Here is a 21,443-nt window from a genome sequence, read left to right as displayed (position 1 = left end):
AAAAGTTTGAAAAATGAGCTCATAGAGAAGGGGGGTGGGGGAGCCCACTAGGTGACTAAAAGCTATGTCTGTAGTTGGACAAAGCTACTCTGCAAGAGAGAAATCCATCTTCCCTCAGTGGCAGAGTAAAGGCAACAACTAGAAATAAGGAGTTGTAATAAGCTATCTTTTTAAAATCAAGTGTTGAGGCTGTCCTTTGAGCCTCATCCCATTCTAGCCAAAGTGGGTCAGATGCCTTCAATAGTTCTAAGCGTCTCTTGACTAACCCAGCTAATATTTGGAGCTGTCCATTTGTGAAGTAGGAAAATAGCCGGTTTGAATAATGCCATCAGTAATCCCTGTAGCCTTAGGGTCTGGATATGGACTCTTTGACAAGCATGATGAGTTGTAGACCTTTTCAATGTGTGTCCCCCTTTTGCTACTAGTGTTTCTGTAGAGACCCTTGATCCATTAAGTACAGTTCTTACCTCCTGTGCCACTCCTTTCTCTCTCCTGGTTTCAGCTGGTAATGCTCAGCCTAACTGGGCAGTGAGCTAGCTAAAGCAGATTTGAGCACCTTCTACAAACAGAGCTTAACTTGTGCTGCTCTGCATGCTGACGTACATCTCTTGGATTTAGATTAAACCAGATGTATGTAGAGCTAAGCATCTGAGCTATAAAAATGGAACGCTATGTTAAGAGCACAAGGCTCTGCTAGCAACATTAGCTGCAGATTGGTTGATGTTTTCCTTCATCCTCTTCCATGGACAAAACCAAGGTAATGCTGAATTTACTGCAACAACTCTGTTTAACAGACCACTTTGTCCTTGCTCTGCAATCAACTATAATGTCCTTTCAGAATCAGTAGAAGCACAGCAAATACATTGAACTAAAAGAAGCCAGTGTTAACTTGTCTTGTTTAATGTGATCAGGAAGCTGATGGGAATAACCTTAACTCGAAAGTGCTGTGAAACTGAAATGTGTCCAAAACTTGTGCTGTACGTAGTGTCACCCTTCGTGGATTTCAAACCTTTTCATTTTCTGGCGATCAGTTCTAACTGTCTAGCGCAATGCAAATAAGCTGTCTTCAGATGGTAGCAACTTGGATCTTTTCTTATATCCACAAGTGTTTTTTAAAGAAGTAGTTGTGGCTTCTAAGTTAGGTCAAGTTATCTAAAAGCCATAAGCAGGATCTTTTTTCCCTCATTTATGTTAATGCTGGGCAAAAGGGCAGAAGCTGATTTGGAAACCTGTAAGTGGAAGGGTGTTTTGCAGTAAGGTGGTGGTTGTTGTTTTGTTGGTTTTTGTTTTTTTCTTTTGTGGGGTCTTTGGTATTTTATTTTCTCCCCCAGTACTCCTAGGCTGCAGAACCAGCCTCCGAGGCACTATGGAATTACTTCTGCAATTAGCTTGGCTCCTCCTACGGATATAGATTCCATTCATACTCAGAAGCTGCTTGAAGCGATGAAAGCATTGGGGGTATTTGAAGAGGAGGAAGAACTGAATCACAGGTATAACAAGACTGTAAAATTTGTTAATGTCCTGGGGTTTTTTTTAGGGCAAACTTAACATGAGTTTTCTTTACAGGCTGGTCGTTCTTGGTAGACTGAATAACTTGGTCAAAGAATGGATTTCAGAACTCGGTGAGAGCAAGGTAAGGTTTTTTGATAGGTTCTTATCAAAACAGCTGAAGCCTTTTTGTTTCTTCCAAAGGCGATACTACTAGGATTTATGCTAAAGTTCAACATTTAACTTCCTTCTTAAGTATCAAGGAGATCTGTAGTAAGAGCCATTGAAATAATGTATAAAAGATACTTCAGATGAAGACCTTCAAGTCCTTGGGGCACTGAATAAATTTGTGAAGTGGCTCGATCAGTTGACTTGTAGCGGTTAACAAAGCTGAAACAAGACATTGTGGGGGGAGATAGACGGTAACTGGGCAGTAAACTTGCCCCAGACAGCCTACAGCACTCAATCTAGTTTGAAATTACTACTCTAGACTTGCCTTTGGAATGGCTCTTAGATGGTGTTAATTTATGCGGCTCTGCTGCAGGGAAGACTGATAATAGGTCTTAATTTGTTTAAATTGATGAAGCGACTGCTACATTACTCACCTTTTTTGTTGCTGCTGTTTGTGAGTCGCAAGCACTCCCTTCAGAAAAACAGTATCAGTCTATTAGACTAACAGCTCAGTATGGGAGGGAGAAGACATTGTTTATGGAGGCTGTTGTAGTCTTTCTAAGTAACTTATATGCTAGTTAAACTTGCATGTAGGTCAACGTGTATCTTTCTGTTCTCCAGAAAACTCTTTCTCTTCTACCCACAGAATCTTCCCCCTTCAGTAGTAGCAAATGTTGGTGGCAAAATATTTACGTTTGGTTCTTACAGGCTTGGAGTACACACTAAAGGTAAACTTTTGCTCTTTTGCTGTCTGGTCATAGTTGTAATGTTTGAAAGTGTCTTCCAAGAGTAACAGAAGAAATGGCATCTCTTTGCAGGTGCTGACATAGATGTGGCTTGTGTTGCTCCTAGACATGTAGAAAGATCGGATTTCTTTCAGTCGTTCTTTGAAAAACTACAACGTCAGGAGGAAATAAAAAAGCTGAGAGTAAGCAAGCTCTCTCCTTGATAGATTGTGCAACTCCGACAATAAGAATATTCCTGTTAAAGACTCCTATTGGTAGTGATTGTCTTACAAACCAAAATTAAAAAGGGACTTGTTTCTGAGTCCCTTGTAAAATACTGTCTACGCAGCAGGAAAGTGTTGGAAGTCAAGCTTTTGGTTCCCTTCCCCAATGACTGTACGTCCGATCAGAATCTCTGTGGTTCACTTCTCCCCTACCCATGGTTTGGGAATGAGTGGGCTATAGTATCAAAAAGCAAGGTTGTCCCTAGGAGCCTTGCTTTCATCTTAGCTGTAGCAAGGGGCTTGGCAAGAAGGTAACTGCGTGCAGGTAGAGGAAGGGGCAGCCTGAGAGCTGAGGAAGTTGAATGTGATGTGGAAAGGTTTCTGTCAGTACCTTTGCCATGGTGTTCCTCTGGGTGTACTTTAGGACCTCTAATTCATTCTCCTCTGGTCCTGTTCTTCTCTGGCTACTCAGCCTGAGACTTTGTAGAAGAGACGCACAGGCAGCTTTGCATAGAGTCAATAGGAGCTGTGCTGTGACTATACAAAACTGCCTTGTAAAATGACCCGCCGGTGCACATGTTGTGTACCTTGCGTATAGAACCGAACTCCTGAGAAGTGTTTCTCTCAGCCTGGTCTTCCTTGTGCAGACATTTTGAAAGACTTCATATGCATAGCTAATGAGCCTTTGTTTAGATGACCGAAGACAGACTCAGTGGGCTGTGGCACAGTTCTGACGAGTGGTCTACAAAATTGAAAACTGTCCCATAAGGTAGCTGACAGCATCTCAGGCATGGTAGAAAATAAAAATACAGGAGGCTAGTGCGTGCTGTCAAATGCGGACAGAATTTCCTCGATTTCTCTGGATGTTAACCAGTAGTAAGATAGCTACAGAAATCTCTTGCTTTTCTTCCTCACCACCAAGGTTAAGTACCTTACAACCTCTGATACTGATGGCTCATTGTGCCCTGTTTGTTCATTACAATATGTGATCAGCCTCCGAATCTCTTGGCTAAATAACTTGTTAAAGCTAGTATTATACCATCTTAGTGCTTGCTGTACTGCTTGCAGCTTAGGAACAATTCTTTTGGTTTGGAAGCAGCTCAGTCTTTATACTGAGTAGTTAGCAGTGTAAATTCTGCATTTGATCGTAGTTCAGGAGAAACATTAAAGTAGCAAACCATGTTTTCTTACACAGTTATCCTCTCCTTTCCAGGCAGTTGAAGATGCATATGTACCAGTTGTCAAGTTTGAGTTTGATGGCATTGAGGTAAGCATTTGTTTATTTTTTTTTAAGTGAATAAATTTTTTCTTGCTTTGGAATAGGATAACTTTTCCAGGGAGCTGTGACTGTGCTATTTTGGACCGCAACGTATCCCAGGAGAAGACATTGCAGTAGAACGGGAGCTTATAGGAAAAGAAGCCCCTAGGGAGCCTAGCAGGCATGGGAGCATCAGGGACATCTTTTTCTAGACCTGTGCTGTAGACCAGGGTAGCCTGCTTGAATAGCATTTATCCCTAGGATCGTGCAGAGTGGGAGCAGAGGCGGTGTCCTTGCTAAGTCTTCTTAGCTCTGCCAAGCTAGGTATCTACAGAGGGATGTGTACAGTGTAGTTCACTGTACGAATCATGTGAGCAGACTAAATGTTTTGCTGCAAATCCAAAATGAAGTGGTCGTGGGACAAACAATCTGGAAAATGGAAAGTGAAAGTACTCATTTGACTCCCGCCTGGGTTTGTCAGTTGCAGGAATCCAGCTATCTTGAATACATCCTAGGCAATGAATCAAGACCTGCCTGCTGTAGTACCTAAGCGAGTTACTGCTTGGTATCACTATCACAAAGAGATTTATTCAATGACCTTTTTGTGGCCTTTATCTGGTACAGACTTTCACAGGATAATCTTCTTGCCTCAGACTGTACTAAAATCCAGATACTTCAGAATCAAAAGGGCTTACTGCATAAAGGAAATGCTCTCTCCTTTGCTGAAGTATAGTTGAGGTGACTGAACTTAAGTCTTAATTCTGTGAATAATTTTAAGTTCCCTTTTAATTGGAACTCTAAGTCTAGAGTAATCTTTTCCAACTTAAAATGCCCTCTTCCTTTCCCTAGCTTAAAAAGAAAGGGGTGATGCAGTGAAGGCTTTGTAAATAAAATTGGGAACTTCTAGAAATTGCGTTGAGTCTTCTGGGAAGTAAACCTCTTGGGAGATGTATCTATAGTCACATAATTCTAAATACAACTGTTAACCACTCTTTTTAGACTTGAGTAACTGTCCCCCACCAGTGTGCTGTTTGCAGACTGCGGGGCATTCTAACGGTTGGCACTTTTTTCCTCTTAAGATTGATCTCGTGTTTGCAAGGCTGTCTGTGCCAACTGTTGCTGAGAATCTTGATCTCAGAGACAACTCGTGTCTCAGAAGCCTGGATATAAGATGTATACGGAGCTTAAATGGTAAGCATATTTGCACATCTTTAACAAGAAAATGTTACTAAAGTTGGTATGGAATGCACGTTACACACCCCAAGTTTCTGTACAGGGTGCAGAAACTGATCCCCTGTATACTTGAGGTCTGAGGAGGTGGCGAGCGGGCTTAAATTTAGCTGTTTCAAGTTGTGTGTTTAGATAGACCTGTGTTGCATGTTTCTTTGATTGGGGTGTGTGTGGTGTTCCAGTTTGCCACAGAAACTGCTTCAGATGAATAGGTAGAGCACTTGATAGAGAAGAATGTGTGGTAGTTGATTAAAAAAAAAAAAAGGATATTTAAAATACCTGAAGCCGAAGTTGCTCACTGTTTAACACTGACTGGTTTAATTGTTCCTGGCTGTCGAAAGAAACCTAGCTTTCGGAATCCTGTAGAAGGGCCTTATTGAAAAATGTTGGCTGTAGTCTAAAGTATGAAAAAGCTGTTGAGGGCACCAGTTACCTGAGGTGCTACTGAATGTGTAACCTCTAATTTGTTATGTTATGTGTCTGTAAGGTTATGTGTAACCTCTGATTTTTAAGGTAATACAAAGCAAGTAACGCAAACTTGTTTTCATAGACTTGCAGGCTAAACTGTAAGCTATTGATCCAGTATAGCACAGAACTGACTTGTACCTGTTACCAGGAAGTGCTGTACTTCAACTGTTTTTTCTTACAGGCTGCAGAGTTACTGATGAAATACTGCACCTAGTGCCAAATAAAGAGAACTTCCGGCTCACGCTCCGCGCAATTAAACTGTGGGCAAAACGTGAGTAATGTGATTGTTTGTGATCTTTAAACTTTTCAGAGGCACCTCGTGCTGAAAAAACAATAGCGTTAGAAGTCCTTCATCTTTGGATAGCTGTTTAAATAACAGGTTTTAGTTCAAAACCTGTGTTTTAGTTTAGATTCAAGGACTGTCCGTGAGGTAGATTCTGTGGTTTTTTTAATGGGGGTAGAGTGGGGAGATGAGGGGAGTGCCTACAAGACAAGGTGCTGCATTGCTTACCAGGAACCTGACTAGAAAGGATAAAAAAGCCCAGTGGGGTATAAAAGCTTGATAGATAAGGACTAAGAAAATACCGTTTGCGCATGTGACTAGAGCAAGTGCTAGAAGAATGGCAGAACCTTCTTCTTAAGGGAAGTTGGAGTGAAGCAGTAGCTGTAGCAGTGCAGGCAAATTTCAGAGTAGCAGTATTTTGGGAAGTGGTGTGGTACCGATTCTTTTTCTCATCGCTGTAAGGACCAACAGTTTTGGCCTCGTTGCACTGCAAAAATAACTGACTTGGAGGCCGAAGGGTGCTAGGTATTCTATAGATTGTGAAGGTGGTGCTGTCAATTTGAAGGACTATACTTGGGCATGGGAAGACTACAGGCTAACGACAATGTCTGCATTGTAGGACGTGGCATTTACTCCAACGTGCTGGGATTTCTTGGTGGGGTTTCCTGTGCTGTGCTAGTAGCGAGAACGTGTCAACTCTACCCAAACGCTTTGGCTTCTACTCTGGTGAACAAGTTCTTCTTGGTTTTTTCAGAATGGTAAGAGCTACTTATGACTATTTTGAGTTGCGTAAAGCAGTAACACTTTCTGAGCTGGTTCTTTATATAAGATTTAGACCAACACCGTTCAGTCCTACCCTGAATTACATGGCAGAGTTTTAAATGGGCAGTCAGTTCCTGGCTTTTCTTGTTTAGGGAGTGGCCAAGACCTGTATTGCTGAAACAACAGGAAGAGAGCAGTCTTAATTTACCAGTATGGGACCCTAGGGTATGTAGACATGGAATTTGGAAGCCTTTAAACTTTCTTCTAAGCTAAGCTGCTGGTGCCGAGCGCAATTGTTTTAACATCACAGGTGAACCCATCAGACCGATACCACGTAATGCCTATCATCACCCCAGCCTATCCGCAGCAGAACTCTACATACAACGTATCTACATCAACGCGAGCGGTAATGGTGGAGGAGTTCAGACATGGTAAAGCTCTTTCCATGCTTATTAACTGCTTAACAGGTGTAATTCTTGCAATACGAAACCACATTACCTGACTTGGTTATATTCCGTGCGGTGTTGTGCCCTTTTAGGCAGAAGAGTTCTCTGGGAAGTATACCTGTTGCAGGCAACAAGGGACCAGTTTTACAATGAACTGTTGTAGTAGGCGTGTATTGTGTCAAGGGAATTCCTGCTTTTTGATCTGTCGATTACTGTTCAAAACCTCTCTCTTCTAAAGTTTCTGTCACGCTCTGCTAGTCTTAAAAACAAAATGGTAGTAAGGTTTTCAACCTTAATTGTAGGTCTTGCAGTTACGAATGAGATTCTCCAAGGAAAATCAGACTGGTCAAAGCTCTTTGAACCACTGGACTTCTTTCAGAAATACAAGTATGTATGAAGTCTGTTACCTGAACTTGAAATGATTGCCGTACTGGTTAGCATAGTGAGTTTTAGCTTGCAGTCGAAATACGAGATGGCATTGATATGTTTGTTCTTCAGAAGCTGGAGGTAGTCATAGGAATTTTGGTAAGGATAAGTATAGGGAAGATAGAAAAACTGTTTGTGTTTTGCCACTGACACTGTTTTTATTAAAAAAAAATCAGCTCTGATACTCAGAAGGCAGCAGAACGCAATTCTGAAGGATGTAATCAGTTTTTCTTCAGTTAATACTGTGCTGCCTGCAGGATATAATGTGTCTTGTCTGGAAGTCATTTTCTATACATTTAAGGCAGTTTTGGATTCATTTGAAGGAATATCAAGTCCTGAGCTAGGATGTTACTTTTTCTTTTCTTCTAGACATTATATTGTGCTGACCGCTAGTGCCTCTACTAAAGAGCATCACTTAGAGTGGTAAGTCTTGCTTTGAGTGTGGGTTCAATACATCATTGACGCTCAGTTCAGTGTTGCCCTTCATTTGGTTAATACGGTTCACAAAAATAAAGTACTCGACTGTGCAGCTAGGCATGGAATACAGTACGGAGTTAAGTAGACAGTTCCTCAGCAAAACTAAAAGCTTTCTTGTGAAGGGAAGTTAGCATAAGTTATCTTGCTGTTTAAGAAGTTAACCTAAAGACCTAAGTCATGATGAGAAGGAGCAAAGAGGGTTAGTGTGCGTATGCTCTGTGTCATCTCGAGAAGCAGATGCCAGGAGTCTAAGGAGACTACTTACCCAAGGCTACTTCAGTTAGGAAGATGTTCCTTGTTGCAGAGACTGAAGTAAATGGGGATTACTTGATGTCATCAGATGTGTAGTGGACACCGGAGAGCTTGATCTTTTACTGACTTATAGACCAGTGGTCTCCAAACTTTTGTGCACTCCTGTGAGCAAAACAAAAAAAAAATAGTAATTTTTGAACACATAGTTGCGGTCTAGATCTACTTCTTTACAAGTTACGTACACATTACTGAAGTTCTCAACTTTTCTTCCTGGACCCAGTGGATTGTCTTGTGCACCCCCTGGGGTACATCCCCCCCCGACACTTTGAGGACAACTGTTGTAGAGCCTTAGAAGACTTGGTTTCATAGCTTTTTTACTGGATGTAATATTTAATTTAGGACTAGATTGCACTCAATGCTAAGTTGCTCTGGTTATGTAGTCCGCCTGTTCCAGAGCCTACTTTTCTCCAGTGAAGTGAAACAAGGCTGTTTAATCGGGGTGAAACCTGACCGTCTGCACAGAGTACCTGAATGCTGATAAATAGTGTTTACTAAGTTTTAATCTAGTAGTGTGCTCAGGCATCTTGTGTTTAGTGCTGGAAATGATCATCTCAGCATGCTTGGTAGTGGATAGGTAAATTGCAGGAGTGCTGATCTACTTTGTGAAAGGTAATGTGAGAACCACTTCAACTGTGGTTAGAGAACATGACTGCTTCTGACATGGTATTTGTCACTGTCTCAAGGGAGACATGCCAATAATAACTTGTTGAACCTGCGTGAATGGGCTGACTAATTGTGAGTCTTGAAATAAGGGGAAACGGTGAGGAATTAAGGTACTGTAATGTGTGTGGTGTTCTTATTCTGAAGAAATGAGTGCTTTGCCTGCCTTGCTCAAGTAAGCAAGGAAAATCGCTGTGTGTACCAGACCCCTGTTCTGAGGACACCTTGGTTATACTTCAGGGTTTGGCTTGCGCTTTAAGGCAAATGATTTAATTCTTGCGCTACCTCTGAAAGACATCTTATTTCCTGTTTAAAGATAGCTCTAGTAGGTAATACCTCTTACCTGAACTTGTTAATTTGTTCACTTAAAAATCGTGTCAGCTACAGCTTGATGTCAGTCGCAGTTAGGTATACAACAAGGAGTTATGGGCAGAGGGCTTAGAGCCAAATAGTTTTTAATGTGAAATGTTTTAAGTGAAGAAGGCTTATTGTATCTCACAATAAAGATGAGGAAAGTCCTGGCTGCAGTAAAAGCTGACGTTTTTGCAGTGACAGAAATGGCAGCAAACGGGGCTTAGTTTTGCATCTGGGAAAATGAAAAGCAGAAGACAAACTTGCTTCCGTTTGCTATAAGAACAAGTTTAGTTCACCAACTCTTGAATGGATTTGGGAATAGATGGCACATCTCTGTTGTTCATCAACATACGATACTTGTGAAGAACGTAGAGAGTTCTGACTGCTTTCAAGGGTAGCAGTGTTTCAGGTAGAAGGGTAAAATGCCAGTACTTCATTTAAAAGAATAGCCTTTGTGGTCATGATACATTTCTTGGGTAAGTCTCTGATGAGACTGTGTTGACTGGATCGTTTGTTTAGTAAAGGAACTATATTTTTCAGTTTGGCTGGAAGAGGGTAAACTCTTTTCACAGGTCAATCTGCAGGAAGAATAGCATCTTTACTCAGGTGTAATGGAAGAGTTGTGCTTGAGCCTTTTCTAAAGGGTTGTTCTCCTTGATCTTTGGGGTAAAAAAGAAGTTTTGCTGCACTTCAAAATGCAGCCAGAGGTGCTGGGAATCTGCTTCTTGTTGATATTTTCATCATAGGTTATATGTTGAAGTGTTGTGTCTGACCTGTTAAGAGTACAAGTTAAACTTACTTACTGCCTCTGTCTTTGGAAACTTTGAAGCTCCAATGTGCCTGGAAACATCTCCAGCTCCAGTGTGTGTGATATAAATATCTAGTATCTGCTCAGCTGAATGAATCTTACTACTTACTGACTGGTTAGCATTTTTGTATTAGCATTGTATTATAAGAAAGCGTATAACTACTGTGCTGGATACAGTCAAAAATGAGTAAATGTCTCTTGTTCTTGTCAGGATTGGCCTTGTGGAATCTAAAATTCGTGTGCTGGTTGGAAACTTGGAGAGGAATGAATTTATATCTATTGCACATGTAAAGCCACAGTCTTTCCCTGGCAGCCGAGAACTTTGTAAACAGTGAGTTCCATTACTTTTCTGAACTGGAGTTTGGCCGATGTATTGTACCTTGTTTATATTCCTTCACCTCAGCTTACCTGTGAGAGATGCTCAGTTACGTACCTACTGTTTTGTAGGTACGAGGTCTGACGGGCAAGGTTCTGAGCATGTAGGATCTTTTTAAAGAAGGGAGAACTTGAGGGAGGAGTTCTCGGAGAACTTGAGAATGGGCTGACTCCCATCTTTAGCTGCTGCGTACAACTAAACTGTTTTGCTTAAGCCCTTCTTGAGAGTAGATACTAGCACCCAAATAACTGGCATCTGTGCATAAATGATAGATTTGTGACTGTGTCTTTTTAGGAGTGGATATGTGTCAATGTGGTTTCTTGGAATCGTGTTTAGGAAAGTGGAAAATGCAGCAAGTGTTAACGTTGATTTAACGTGCGTTACACAGTCATTCAAGGATACAGGTAAGCCTCTATTTTGCTCTAGTCTCGTAGGGTTTCATTTTTTTATTCTAGTGCAAGTTGCTTCGCAAAGTGAATTGTGCTTCCTTCTGGTATTAGCTATTTCTGTAGAGCGTGACACATAGAAGATTAGCCTTAGAAACATACTATTTTGACGCTTTGGCAATGTAAGTCCACCTTGAAACAAAAGTGTGTACTACAGTCCTATATACCATATCCCCTATGTGAAATAACAGTTCTGCAGATCATAGTAAACGATCAGAAAGGAACTGCGATTCCTGAAATGGACAGTCAGATGTGAAGCCAGGAGAGAGATGTCCCTTTACTGGGTGTAGCTACACTTGTCAAAAGCAGTTGTCAGTTGCTGAACTTTGGAAGTGGGAATTAACTGTATCGGGCTCTAAAATTAAGTTGTGAATGCCTGTTGACAGTATTGTTTCCAAAATAACAGTTTGTGTAGGATACCATCCCAGAACTTTGAAAGGCAGTGAGTGGTCACATCGTAACGACATGCAGTCTTGCACGTCAAGCTCCATGTTCATCTTACTTTATTCCTTTTGATAGATGCAGAAATAAAGTAATATCGCAAGCGTTGTTAGATAATGCTAGAATAAAGGGGTTTGGGGGTGAGCAGTCGTCTGAAAGTATAGGTCTTTTCCACAGTCTGTTTACTTCTTCCCAAGCTGACTGCTCTTGTGCCTTTCAGAAGCGCACGTGTGCTGTGAGGCTCATGCCTTGCTATCATAATGCCAAACTAAGGAAATCGGGTTACTCTTCTGAAGTGACAGGTGCGTTTGGACAAAAAGTTCTAAACAGTGGACTCCTTTAAACTCTTCATCAGTGCAAACAAACATTTCTCCATGGTACCAGCGTGAGCTGTGTGTTGTGTTGCTCAGACAACATGAGTAAATGCAGCAAAAGCGGACCTTCTTTTTAGCTCATGCTTTGGGATATGAGAAAAGCACAGAAAAAAGGCATCAAAACGCTTGTCTGAGTTTCAGGCCAGGTGGGGTGACTTCCTCGGACTTGCACTGTTACCCGAACTGATGCTTGTCTTGTACGTGACATCCAGTGGCACTGTGTTTGAATGTTGTGGCAAATGTAAATCATGTCAACAAGGTTTGTGTACTGCTGAGAGGCTAGAACTAATGTTGAATCCTGTATTTCTGTGCACAGACTTGATTAGCATAGCTGTGTGCTCTCAGTTTAGTGAAGCACAGCCTATCGTATGTTTCAGATACAGGGTTTGAACGCAGAGAGATTGACCAGAAAAGGTATTTCTTGAGAGGTGTGATATCCTTTGGCAAATGTGGGAGTGACCAGTAGTTACGTGCAAGAAAGCTTTTATCATGTGCCTTGACTTTGAGAGAATATTTTGAGAGGGCAAAGTTGATGGGCTCAAGAGTATAAGGCTCACAGTTTGGAAGGCTTTTGTTAAATGAACTTTATCTCACTTTTCCATAACAACATTATTGGATTTACTCTGAAGCAACTGTTCCTGCTGGTTGAATGTTCACATTTGTGCTTTTATTTCACTTCTAGATCTCCTGCAGAAAGACTTGTTGTAAGCCTTTTTGTTTTGGTTGCATGTCCTTCCTTTGATTCCCACTCTGTATGCTAGTAAGCTGACTTTCCAGCTATGCTCACGACAGGCTTGTTAAACTTCTCTAAATGTGCCTTAATTCTGTAAAAACTGCTGTGCTAGTATAGCGTTTTTTAGTTGCATGAAAGGTTGCTTGCTGGCACGTAAGAAGAACTGGTTTAAATTGTAGTGGTTCTGATAAGTCAGATGTCCTTCAAATCCCGTCTGTCTTGGACAGGTAGAGTTTTAACACCTAAATTACTGAAAAGTTGTATGATGTTACAGAACTGTTAGGAAAAAACCGCACAATCGCCACTGTAAATATCAGATAAAAAAAATTAGTCTGAATCTTGAGTAAGGTGTCTGTTCTCTCATCAGCTGAGCACAATTGGGTTGATTCAGAAAGTCATCTAGATCTATCTTCAACCAGACAACTAAGGGTTAAGGAGTATGATCTCCTTCAGGTTAAAATCAGCTCAGAGGTGAGCTGCATGACTAGCAAACCACAGCTGTAACTGAGCACATAAATGCATGTTTGAACTTAAAATAGCTGTTACGTGTCTGGTCTGTACTGGATGTGAAATGGGCATCTGGGGTCACTTTCATCTTGAGACAACTTCTTGTTCTTTGTTTGGGCTGGGCAGACTTCAAGGCTTGCTGTTTCTAACGAAACCATGTGTAACTTTGACAAATACCCAATGCAAACATTCCCACTAAGCTACAACACTACATTTCCTGTTAGTTTACAGCCAGGCTAACTACCTCAATGTGCTAAAGGAAGGTATGAAGATCGAGGCAGCTCACGTGAAGAGAAAGCACCTCCACCATTTTTTGCCTGCAGAAACCTTACAGAAAAGAAAGAAGGTATAATAAAAATCGGGCTCTTCTGGCAATTTTTTTTTTTTTTGCTTTAATAATTACTTGAAGACTTCATTATTTTGATGGTGTTGTTTCAGCAAAGCATGCCAGGTACTAGTCAAAATGCTGGTGGGCTTCAGCGCAAAAGGACTTCTTCAGATGGAAGCTGTTTGGACAGTTCCAGAGACACGGGCTCCAGAACACCAGATAATTCCTCTTTGTTACATAAGATTTCTAAAGTGGACACCTCTACAGCCGAGAGAGAAAGGTTAGCACCATAACCTTAAAGCTGTGAAGAAGCTGCTTTTTAACTGACTCGCGATGTGAATGAGGTCTAGGATTTCTTGTTTGAATCTGTGTTGTTCATAAGCATGTGGAGGGCTCTAATGGCTTCAGGAACAAAGCTGTCATCTCCTTTGGGCACATGGGGAGAGGCAGGTTAAAGAAATCCTTGAAAAAATGAATTTAATATCCATGAAGACATGTAGGAGGAAAGGAGAAGTGGATACCGGAGGAATTATTTGGTCTTGAATGTAGATCCCCTTGGGTTAGTGTGTAAGTTGAAGCCGGAGTGTTTTCTATGTAGGTAATTTTGTTCTTTCTAACAAAAAGTCTGGTTAATGCCAAGCAGTATGATGTTCTACTGAAGTGCTGATCTTGATCACAGCAACACTAGAGCTGCTGCTGCCTTGGTGCAGCAGTATGAGAACTCGGGCAGTAAAAGTGGGTGTCACTTCCTGGGAGGTCTGCTTGTTCATGAGCTACTTCAGCCCAGGAGGAATATGTAATCTTGAGAGTAATAGCCCAAGAGTACCAAATGTGTAATGCCTGCTGTGTTCAGACCGTTTGGTACTGTAGGAGTAGCATTAAAAATAAAATAAAATGGGATGCCTGTATGGGTAGAGCAGATACATTCATGAAAAGCAGTACAGAGTGCTGGATATACTAAGCTGGAAGACAGTACAAGTACATAGAGACTGACTAAAGAAAACGCTGAAGTTTAAATTTGCGGTCTGAAGTTCAGCAAAATGAAGATCTCGTGCTAGATGGCCTGTGAGTTTGTTGTTTGGTAGAGCTGTGACAATGAGCTAAGAAGACAGACATGTGTCTTGCATGGGCTTTCTGGAAAGGAAATGTATAGTATTTTACAAACGAGCATTTTATAACTCTAGCATCTGACTCTTACAGAAATGCTGTGTACCAGAAACCTAACGATGCTAACAAGAGAGAGAAGCTACCTCGTGTAGCTGTGCCATCAGTGCCTAAGGGACTCTCCATTCCTGTTACTGATTCAAGTATGTATTGACGTAGTGGGTGGAATGCAGTCTTTAATTTCATGGCTGAACTCTAGAAGCGCGGTGTCTCTTACAGAAGCGGAGGCTACAGTTGCAATGAGAACATTGGGACCTCCAGTTGGTGGCACCATTCCAGGACGTAACACAGTTTCTCAACCAGGAGCACGTTTTGTCCAAGGACAGCATGAATTAAGTGGGACTCGAATTACAGATCCTAAGAACACTGCACCTAAACGACCTTATTCACTGACCACTGAGGGACCTCATTCACCTCCATCAGAAGAACGGCCCAAAACACTAGCAGACGGAGAAAAGGTAAGGAAGGGGGGCTAGGCCAGGGAGGGTTTGAAGTAGAATTAATTCTTGATGTACAATGAATGACATAACTGAGCAGAAATGCATATATGCATCCCCAGTGGATTCAAGAGTCTAAATTTAAGCATAATGCTAGTTTTACTAGGATGTAGGTGTGAGAAATTGTCTTGAACGTACTGTATAGCTATTAAACAATTTTTTTTCCCCAAGATCTGGCACTAGTGACTGGTTTTGGTCTGGTGGCAGGCTCTCTAAATACTACTGTACTTGTATATTACTGCACTGACCGATTGCTCAATGAACTGGAAGCAGTTTTTAATTCAGAAAAAAACCCCAAATCTCAAAAGGAAGAGGATATGAATCTTATAAATGTAGACGTATGAGCTAATCTTGTTCTGGCAGATGATTTTTGAATGCCTCTTGATAGTTTTGCTGCTTTAGAAGTCAGCAGCCTACTCAACAGGTTGTCCACTGCTGAAATGAGCGTGTGGAGTTGCTTGTTAAATCTTGTTTTTGTGGAAGCTTTTGATTAATGCTTGATTTGTTTTCCTGCTCTACATAACTCGCCTTAAACAGCTGTTTGTGTGGCTTGACCTCTGATTTGAGGCACAGAACAACTAGAAAAAACTCAATTTTGACACTTGTAAAGAATCAGCTTGCAGAACTGTTACCTACTAATGAATACTTCAGGTACAGATTTCAAGGTTTGGGTAGTACGACTTCTTGCGAGGCTTGAGATTCCTGTGTGGTAAGGGTAGTGTTGTCTAAATGTTGTTTTAAGAATGGCCGCTAATATGTTTAATGTGTTGACTGGAAGCTGTACTCAAATATGAAGGTAACTTCAGTATAGCAATTATTTTGAGTCTGTGTGTTCTGTTCTTCTAGTTAACTGGCCAGGATTCAGCATTCAAAGGCGGTGGCAATCCAGAAGATGTCAGCAGCAGATCTACAGACAATGTAATTGGGAAGGGGTTTTACTCAGTAGCTAACTGAAAAGCTGAATGGACTCTTCTAGTGCCTAGACTACCTCACATCAATACTCTACACGTTTATTGATGTAAACAAAAATATGCTTTTTAGCTTAACTTTTTTCAGTCTTCATTTCCCAAATACATTCTTGTCAGAGTTATCCCTATTAGTCTTTTCAAAAGTCTTGACCGTCACTAGCTGAAACAGCTTTGGAAAAGGCCACAAAAACCAAGCTGCCCTGTGACTTGGATTCAGAATGTATGTCAACAGGTTAAGTAGTTACTGCAACCACGTTGTGGTTTCAAGTGTGTATGAACGTGCTTGTATTCATTTGTGCTTTCCTAGTGCATGTGCATCTATTGTTCTCCTCGTAAGCTATTTTCCCGTTTGGCACATACACTCCTGTGCAGCTATCACAATGGGGCTCAGCTTCCTCAGCTAGCAGCTGTCCCCTGCCTAACACGGCCACGTGCTACACAAGTATTGCCTCCCGTGGAGGCCCATAAATAATTGAAGTATTGAAGACAATGCAGCAGAGGATGCTACCAAGGTATGGAGATGATAGACGTGTCCCATGCCGTTGTATCTGATTTTTGTCTTGAGACTGCTCCAGCATGAGACTTGAGGGCTTTTTTGTTGTCGCTGGGTAGGAAAGCTAAACTCAGAACACACAGCTGAAGATGTACTTAAACATTGCAATAGCCAAGGCTGTTGTGACACTGCTACCCACCTGCAAGGTAGAGTCTTGAAAGGAATTGGCATGCAGAGAGTGTTTTCAGATAATCCCTGAAAGCTGTTCTGCGTGGTTACATGACAACTTGTAGTAGTCTGAAGTTCCAGTTCTGTAAACCGGTAACACTGCTTACCCAGTTAAGTGCAGGAGGGTTTTTTGAGGGGTGGGGAGAAATTCTGATCCTATGAAAGAAATGTTGTGCTATCTCTTTATTGTAATTTCTTTATAACTTGGTGTTTTTGTAAATGAAGTTGTATGTTTTTCCAGAGTATTTTCATATGTACTGTAAAATACTGTCTTCCAAAAATAATTTTTTCTTTTTTTTTTTTTTTAATGCACGTGGGATCTGCTTAAAAACCCCAAACAAGTAAACCAAATGTAAGGCGGGCAGGGCAGTGCCACAACAAGTATGTTCTACAAAATGATGATGTCATGGTAGAGTAAATTTGAGGAGACTAGGAACACTGCTTTCCTGCTTCTAGTATTTCCAGGTTTTGAATTCACACCCTCTGAATAGTGCAGCTTGCAAACTGCGTTGACAGCTGAAGTCCCAGTTTGCTGTGCGGACAACAGATACCCCTGACTTCTTTTAAAATTAGTTGCTTGGCTTAAAGAGCAATTCTGAGCTCTGATCATCTTAAGCATCCACCTCAAACCCTAGTGACAAGACCGAAGGGGCATGTAGCTATCTTGCACGGTCTTCATTCTCCAGCATTCCCCCTACTGCTGGTGTTCCAAACTTGTGGAGGAAGCATGACCATGACCGTATACTTACCTTTTTTCCTTATTACCTCTGGTTTCCAGCTTGCTTCAAGTGCAATTCATCTCTTAGAAAATGTGCCTTAGTGGGTTTGAGAGGTCTTATTCCTCCTTCTCCCCTCGAAAAAAACCAAAACTTAAGAGTGCAAGGCTTAGGTTTACTCACAGGTTGAAATGAAGAAAGAGAACCCATGCTACTTAAGTGGCTTTTAGCAGAGCTACACCTTGAGTTTATAAAATGGTTACCTTGGTTTTGTGACCTGTGTTAAAACCATGGTCTTTCAATACTGTCAAGTCTGTGTACTAGTTACAGTAGGTATACAACGTCAGCACCTGTGTAAATAAAACTCCATCCTGAATTTGAGGGAATTAAAGCTGGAGTAGGTGATAAGATAAACAGCAAAGCAACTATGAAAAGTGTTTTGTAATGGTCTACAAGCCTGTAATATTACCATGCTTTTAAACAAATTCTTCCACTTGAATATTCCAAGACTGTTAAAGGCCGTTGTGCCCTTAACCTCTAGTCAGCACATGCATTTCTGCAACTGGTCTCAAACTAACCTAGCTAATTGATATCAAAGTATATGCCTTTACATGGATTTTTTTTTTTAACTCTTGCTTTGCAGAATTATCTTCTAATTGTGCTTTGTTGTTGTTGTTGTTGTTTTTATCCCCCCTCACTCTTAGGCTGTTAAGAAGAAGTTTAGGAAGAAGTCAGGTTACTAGTTTCCTGGACTTGATCCAGCATAGGTCAGATGACACGCTTTAATCTACCCTGACTCAACGCTTGGCCCCGTGCAGAGTGATGTTGCTGTTCTGGAGTTTCCCTGGCTAGTGCAGAGGTTGGATGCTGCCCCAGCACTATGCAGATTAGATTACAGCTGTTTTAAATAAAGTTCACACTGCACCAATTCAACTGAAATGTTTTCCTTTGTTTATGGAGCAAGTCTTCTGTCAAAGTGATTGAAAGGCAAGTTCCTCGTGCATAAAGACTCCTCTCCCTACAATGCACAGAAGGAAACAACCCAAGCTAGAGACATTATTGCCAAGCGTGGTTCCTGTCCTTTAGGGTGAATCCTTCCAGCAGGCTTTTATATGCTCTGGGAAACATAGGCGGTTATAACTTTGCAGCTGCTGTTGACTCTAGCAGTCCTGTCTGAATCTGGTCCAGCGTAGGTCAGCAAGAGTCAGTGCTAGAAGAAGCACTTCTTAGCTGTTACCAATTGCATCATCACATCACTTCCTGGCATAGTGTCTTATCACTGATCATCTGGGGACAGAGGTTTTTAGTCATTTGCCAGATGGAGCTGGTAGTAGGGCAAGTTCTTTCTGGAATACCTGAAGGAGAGAAAAGCTGTATGTGGCCTTCTTCCTCATTTTTGTTTTTACTGAAAAGCAAAGCAATCAGTGCTAGCTTTGCAAGATCCTCAGGGTTATCGACAAACCCCAAGTAAGTAAATGCCTAAGCTAAAACAAAACCCAGTAACAAACGCATTGTTTTCTCTTGCTTCTACCACAATACATCCCCCTAAGACCCTAAACCCAATACTGAATGTATTTAATTGTGATCGTGCTGAACACAAGATGACCAGAGCCAGAAAATATCTTGGACTTGAAGGTGAGGGAGGCTCCTTGATACCAGACTTCCTGCAAACTTTGCTGTTTTCTGTCTGCTTTCTTAGCTGGGTGCTCTGTGTGTGTGGCTTGGAGGTCCAGCTGGAGGGGGTGAGGGATGCATGATCAATCTCCTTAAAGAGGAGCAGCTCTGCATTGAAATGGTGTACAGTTAGTAACTTTGAGCAAGACGTTCCATTGCAGGAATTCTCATCTCCTGTGGTTTTACTTGTTAGGTCTAAGCAAAGAAGTGGTTCGTGTGAAGGCGCCTCCACTTCTGCTGTTGCAATGGATGTCCCTGTAGAAACTAGAGAGAGCAAGTGATAGAGGGGTTGGGGGGACCAGCCACAGCCCCCTGCTTCCTGGCCGGCTCTGCTGTTGCTCTGCCTTTCGTCGAGTGCTGCGGGGCCAGGTTGGACTAAGCAGAGTCCAGTGGGGTGTTTTCCGAGAAGGAGGCGAGGGGTGGGCTGTTGAGCACTGCCTGCTGCCTCCTAGCATGCTGGTCAGCATGGACTCCCTCCCCTTCCCTGCGCCTGAGGGTTTCTTCAGCCACCATCTACCCCTGGGGTGCCCAGCTCCGAGCGTGGCCCGCGGGCTCGGGGCTCCAGGCTGCTGGACCTTGTGTAGTTTCTGGGGGGGCTCTTGGCAAAACGGTAGCCTGGGGGCTGATGCTTACCTTGTTGCAGAAGATGCAGCCTGTTGAGCTCTCGGCTGTCTGGCCTTCAGGAAAGGGCTAGAAATCAAGAAAATCAGACTGGGACTGCTTGTCCTTGGGCAGTTCCTCTTTGCTGGGAAGACCCTGTCTGAATGACCTGCTGTCTTCACCCAACCTTGTTTCTTACTCACACCTCATCTCTCCTCGGTTCGGCTGACCTCAGACTCTTGCCCGTCTTCCTTTCTCACCCCAGTCCGTCTTTGCTTCCTCTGCATTTGAACCGGGTGCTACTTTATTCTGTGCTGATGGAGTGAAAATCCCAGGAATCCTGAAACCAGAGGAGAGCTAACCTACCCTGCTTTGGTTTTAGTGTGTGGCAGCCTGGCAATCAGCCACCTGCTGCGGGGACCATCCAGCTCACTCTCTGCAGTACGTGCAATGGAGAGAAAGCTGCAAAATTTGGCTACTAAGCAAGTCTGGCAAGCATGGGTAAGTTCAGTCTTTTCCAAGGTTCAAGACGTGCCCAGATACGTGCATGTTTCCAAAGGACGAGCAGGAAGTCCAAGAGTGACACCAGCATAGCCTCTGTGCTAAATTTAATGTCCCTGTTTCTGAAATATGGAGAAGTTAAGACTTTCTAAACGAAAGTTTTGAAGATTCTTTGAATCTAATTGAAGCAGCCTGTGTTCCTCATGATCATGCTCACCAAGGACTGAGTCGTTTCTGTTGTGTTTTTCCTGAAAATCAGCTGGAGGCCCACTATATGTAATCTTACACCAAAGAAAAGTTTCTGGCAAACTTGGAGTAACTGAACATGTGGCCTTAAAATAGGACGTGTTGACTAGCCATAACCTACAAAGTACCTACTTGCTACAGCATTAACTAAAGCTAGAAAATGCTGTAATTTATTTTGTCCCGGCAGTTGTAGTTCTGCTCCATTTTTCCTGTGCGCTCCCTTGGCAAGAACAGAACGTGGTCATAAACGCCGTAGCCAAGTGCATGCACACAAGGAAGAAAAGCTGAGGTTTTGTGAATCACTTGACGTAGCAGTGCTTGGCTGTATGCTTTCAGCACTGCTTTAGTGTCTTTGTTCCGATTTTTGTCAGGCTGTCTTTCCTGTCTTGCTTTGATATTGAATGTGCATCTTATTATGCACAGCCTTTGCTACTACTTGAGCAGAAGGGCGTAAACCTGTCATTGTGAGCAATGCAACAGAGATTTCTGATTACTAAGCTAAAGAAGTAACAGCTGTTTTAAGTTACATATTTTCTGCTCTCCTAAATGAGGCACGCATTAGACTGTCAGGAAACGGAAAGTTGGTCCTGCTTCAGGTTAGTAGATACGAAACCAAAAGTCTGAGTATTTCTGGCAAGAGTTGTAAGTGGTCATTACATTCACTTCTGGTTTTGTCTAGATGGTATAGCATAGGTTAATTTTCCCCACTCATTTTGAGTGTTTTTGCAGGTCTTTACCACGACTGTACCTTTTCCGCTCTGTAGGATAACAGCTGTTGGTACAGTCTGTAAAGCAACCCAGCGTAGGTTTTGTTCAATACATTTATAATGTACTAAAAAATAAAATAAACCAAGTGGAAGCTTTGCCTGTAAGAGAGGTGTGTGGTTGGGTTTTTGACTCTTAACTGTGTTGCTATGAATGTATTATTGCATGTCCCCAAATTTAATAAAGGTATTCTTGTAATCAGAGCTTGTTCAATGCAGTGAACAAGCACAATGAGCGTGCTTCCAGGGCCTAAGAATGAGCTATTGCTTAATGAGTTGCTTAAAGCCCCTCAAA

General features: G+C 42.0%; 1 protein-coding gene across 1 annotated transcript; it reads left to right on the top strand.

The window, feature by feature from the left end:
- The first annotated feature begins 720 nt into the window (after positions 1-720).
- LOC142025820 (poly(A) polymerase gamma-like) lies at positions 721-18,280 on the top strand. Its single transcript, XM_075018499.1, has 21 exons — positions 721-757; positions 1,259-1,490; positions 1,567-1,633; positions 2,306-2,387; positions 2,478-2,587; positions 3,822-3,875; positions 4,946-5,057; positions 5,746-5,835; positions 6,467-6,605; positions 6,762-6,834; positions 6,920-7,040; positions 7,358-7,442; positions 7,851-7,904; positions 10,304-10,423; positions 10,763-10,872; positions 13,194-13,315; positions 13,408-13,577; positions 14,498-14,604; positions 14,681-14,919; positions 15,805-15,876; positions 18,068-18,280. Exons 1-21 carry the CDS (start codon positions 721-723, stop codon positions 18,104-18,106), a joined length of 2,235 nt encoding a protein of 744 aa, XP_074874600.1. The 3' UTR covers positions 18,107-18,280.
- The last annotated feature ends 3,163 nt before the right edge of the window (positions 18,281-21,443 follow it).

The sequence above is a fragment of the Buteo buteo genome, chromosome 30, assembly GCF_964188355.1.
Source record: "Buteo buteo chromosome 30, bButBut1.hap1.1, whole genome shotgun sequence".
Classification (NCBI taxonomy): Eukaryota; Metazoa; Chordata; class Aves; order Accipitriformes; family Accipitridae; genus Buteo; species Buteo buteo.
The sequence above is the reverse complement of the archived record's forward strand: the minus strand, read 5'-3'. Positions and strand labels throughout refer to the sequence as shown.

Coding starts and splice junctions, on each gene's coding strand:
- LOC142025820 (XM_075018499.1), top strand. CDS start 721: ATGTTTTCCTTCATCCTCTTCCATGGACAAAACCAAG. Junction 7,041..7,357: donor GGTGGAGGAGTTCAGACATG/GTAAAGCTCTTT, acceptor CCTTAATTGTAG/GTCTTGCAGTTACGAATGAG. Junction 7,905..10,303: donor AAAGAGCATCACTTAGAGTG/GTAAGTCTTGCT, acceptor TGTTCTTGTCAG/GATTGGCCTTGTGGAATCTA.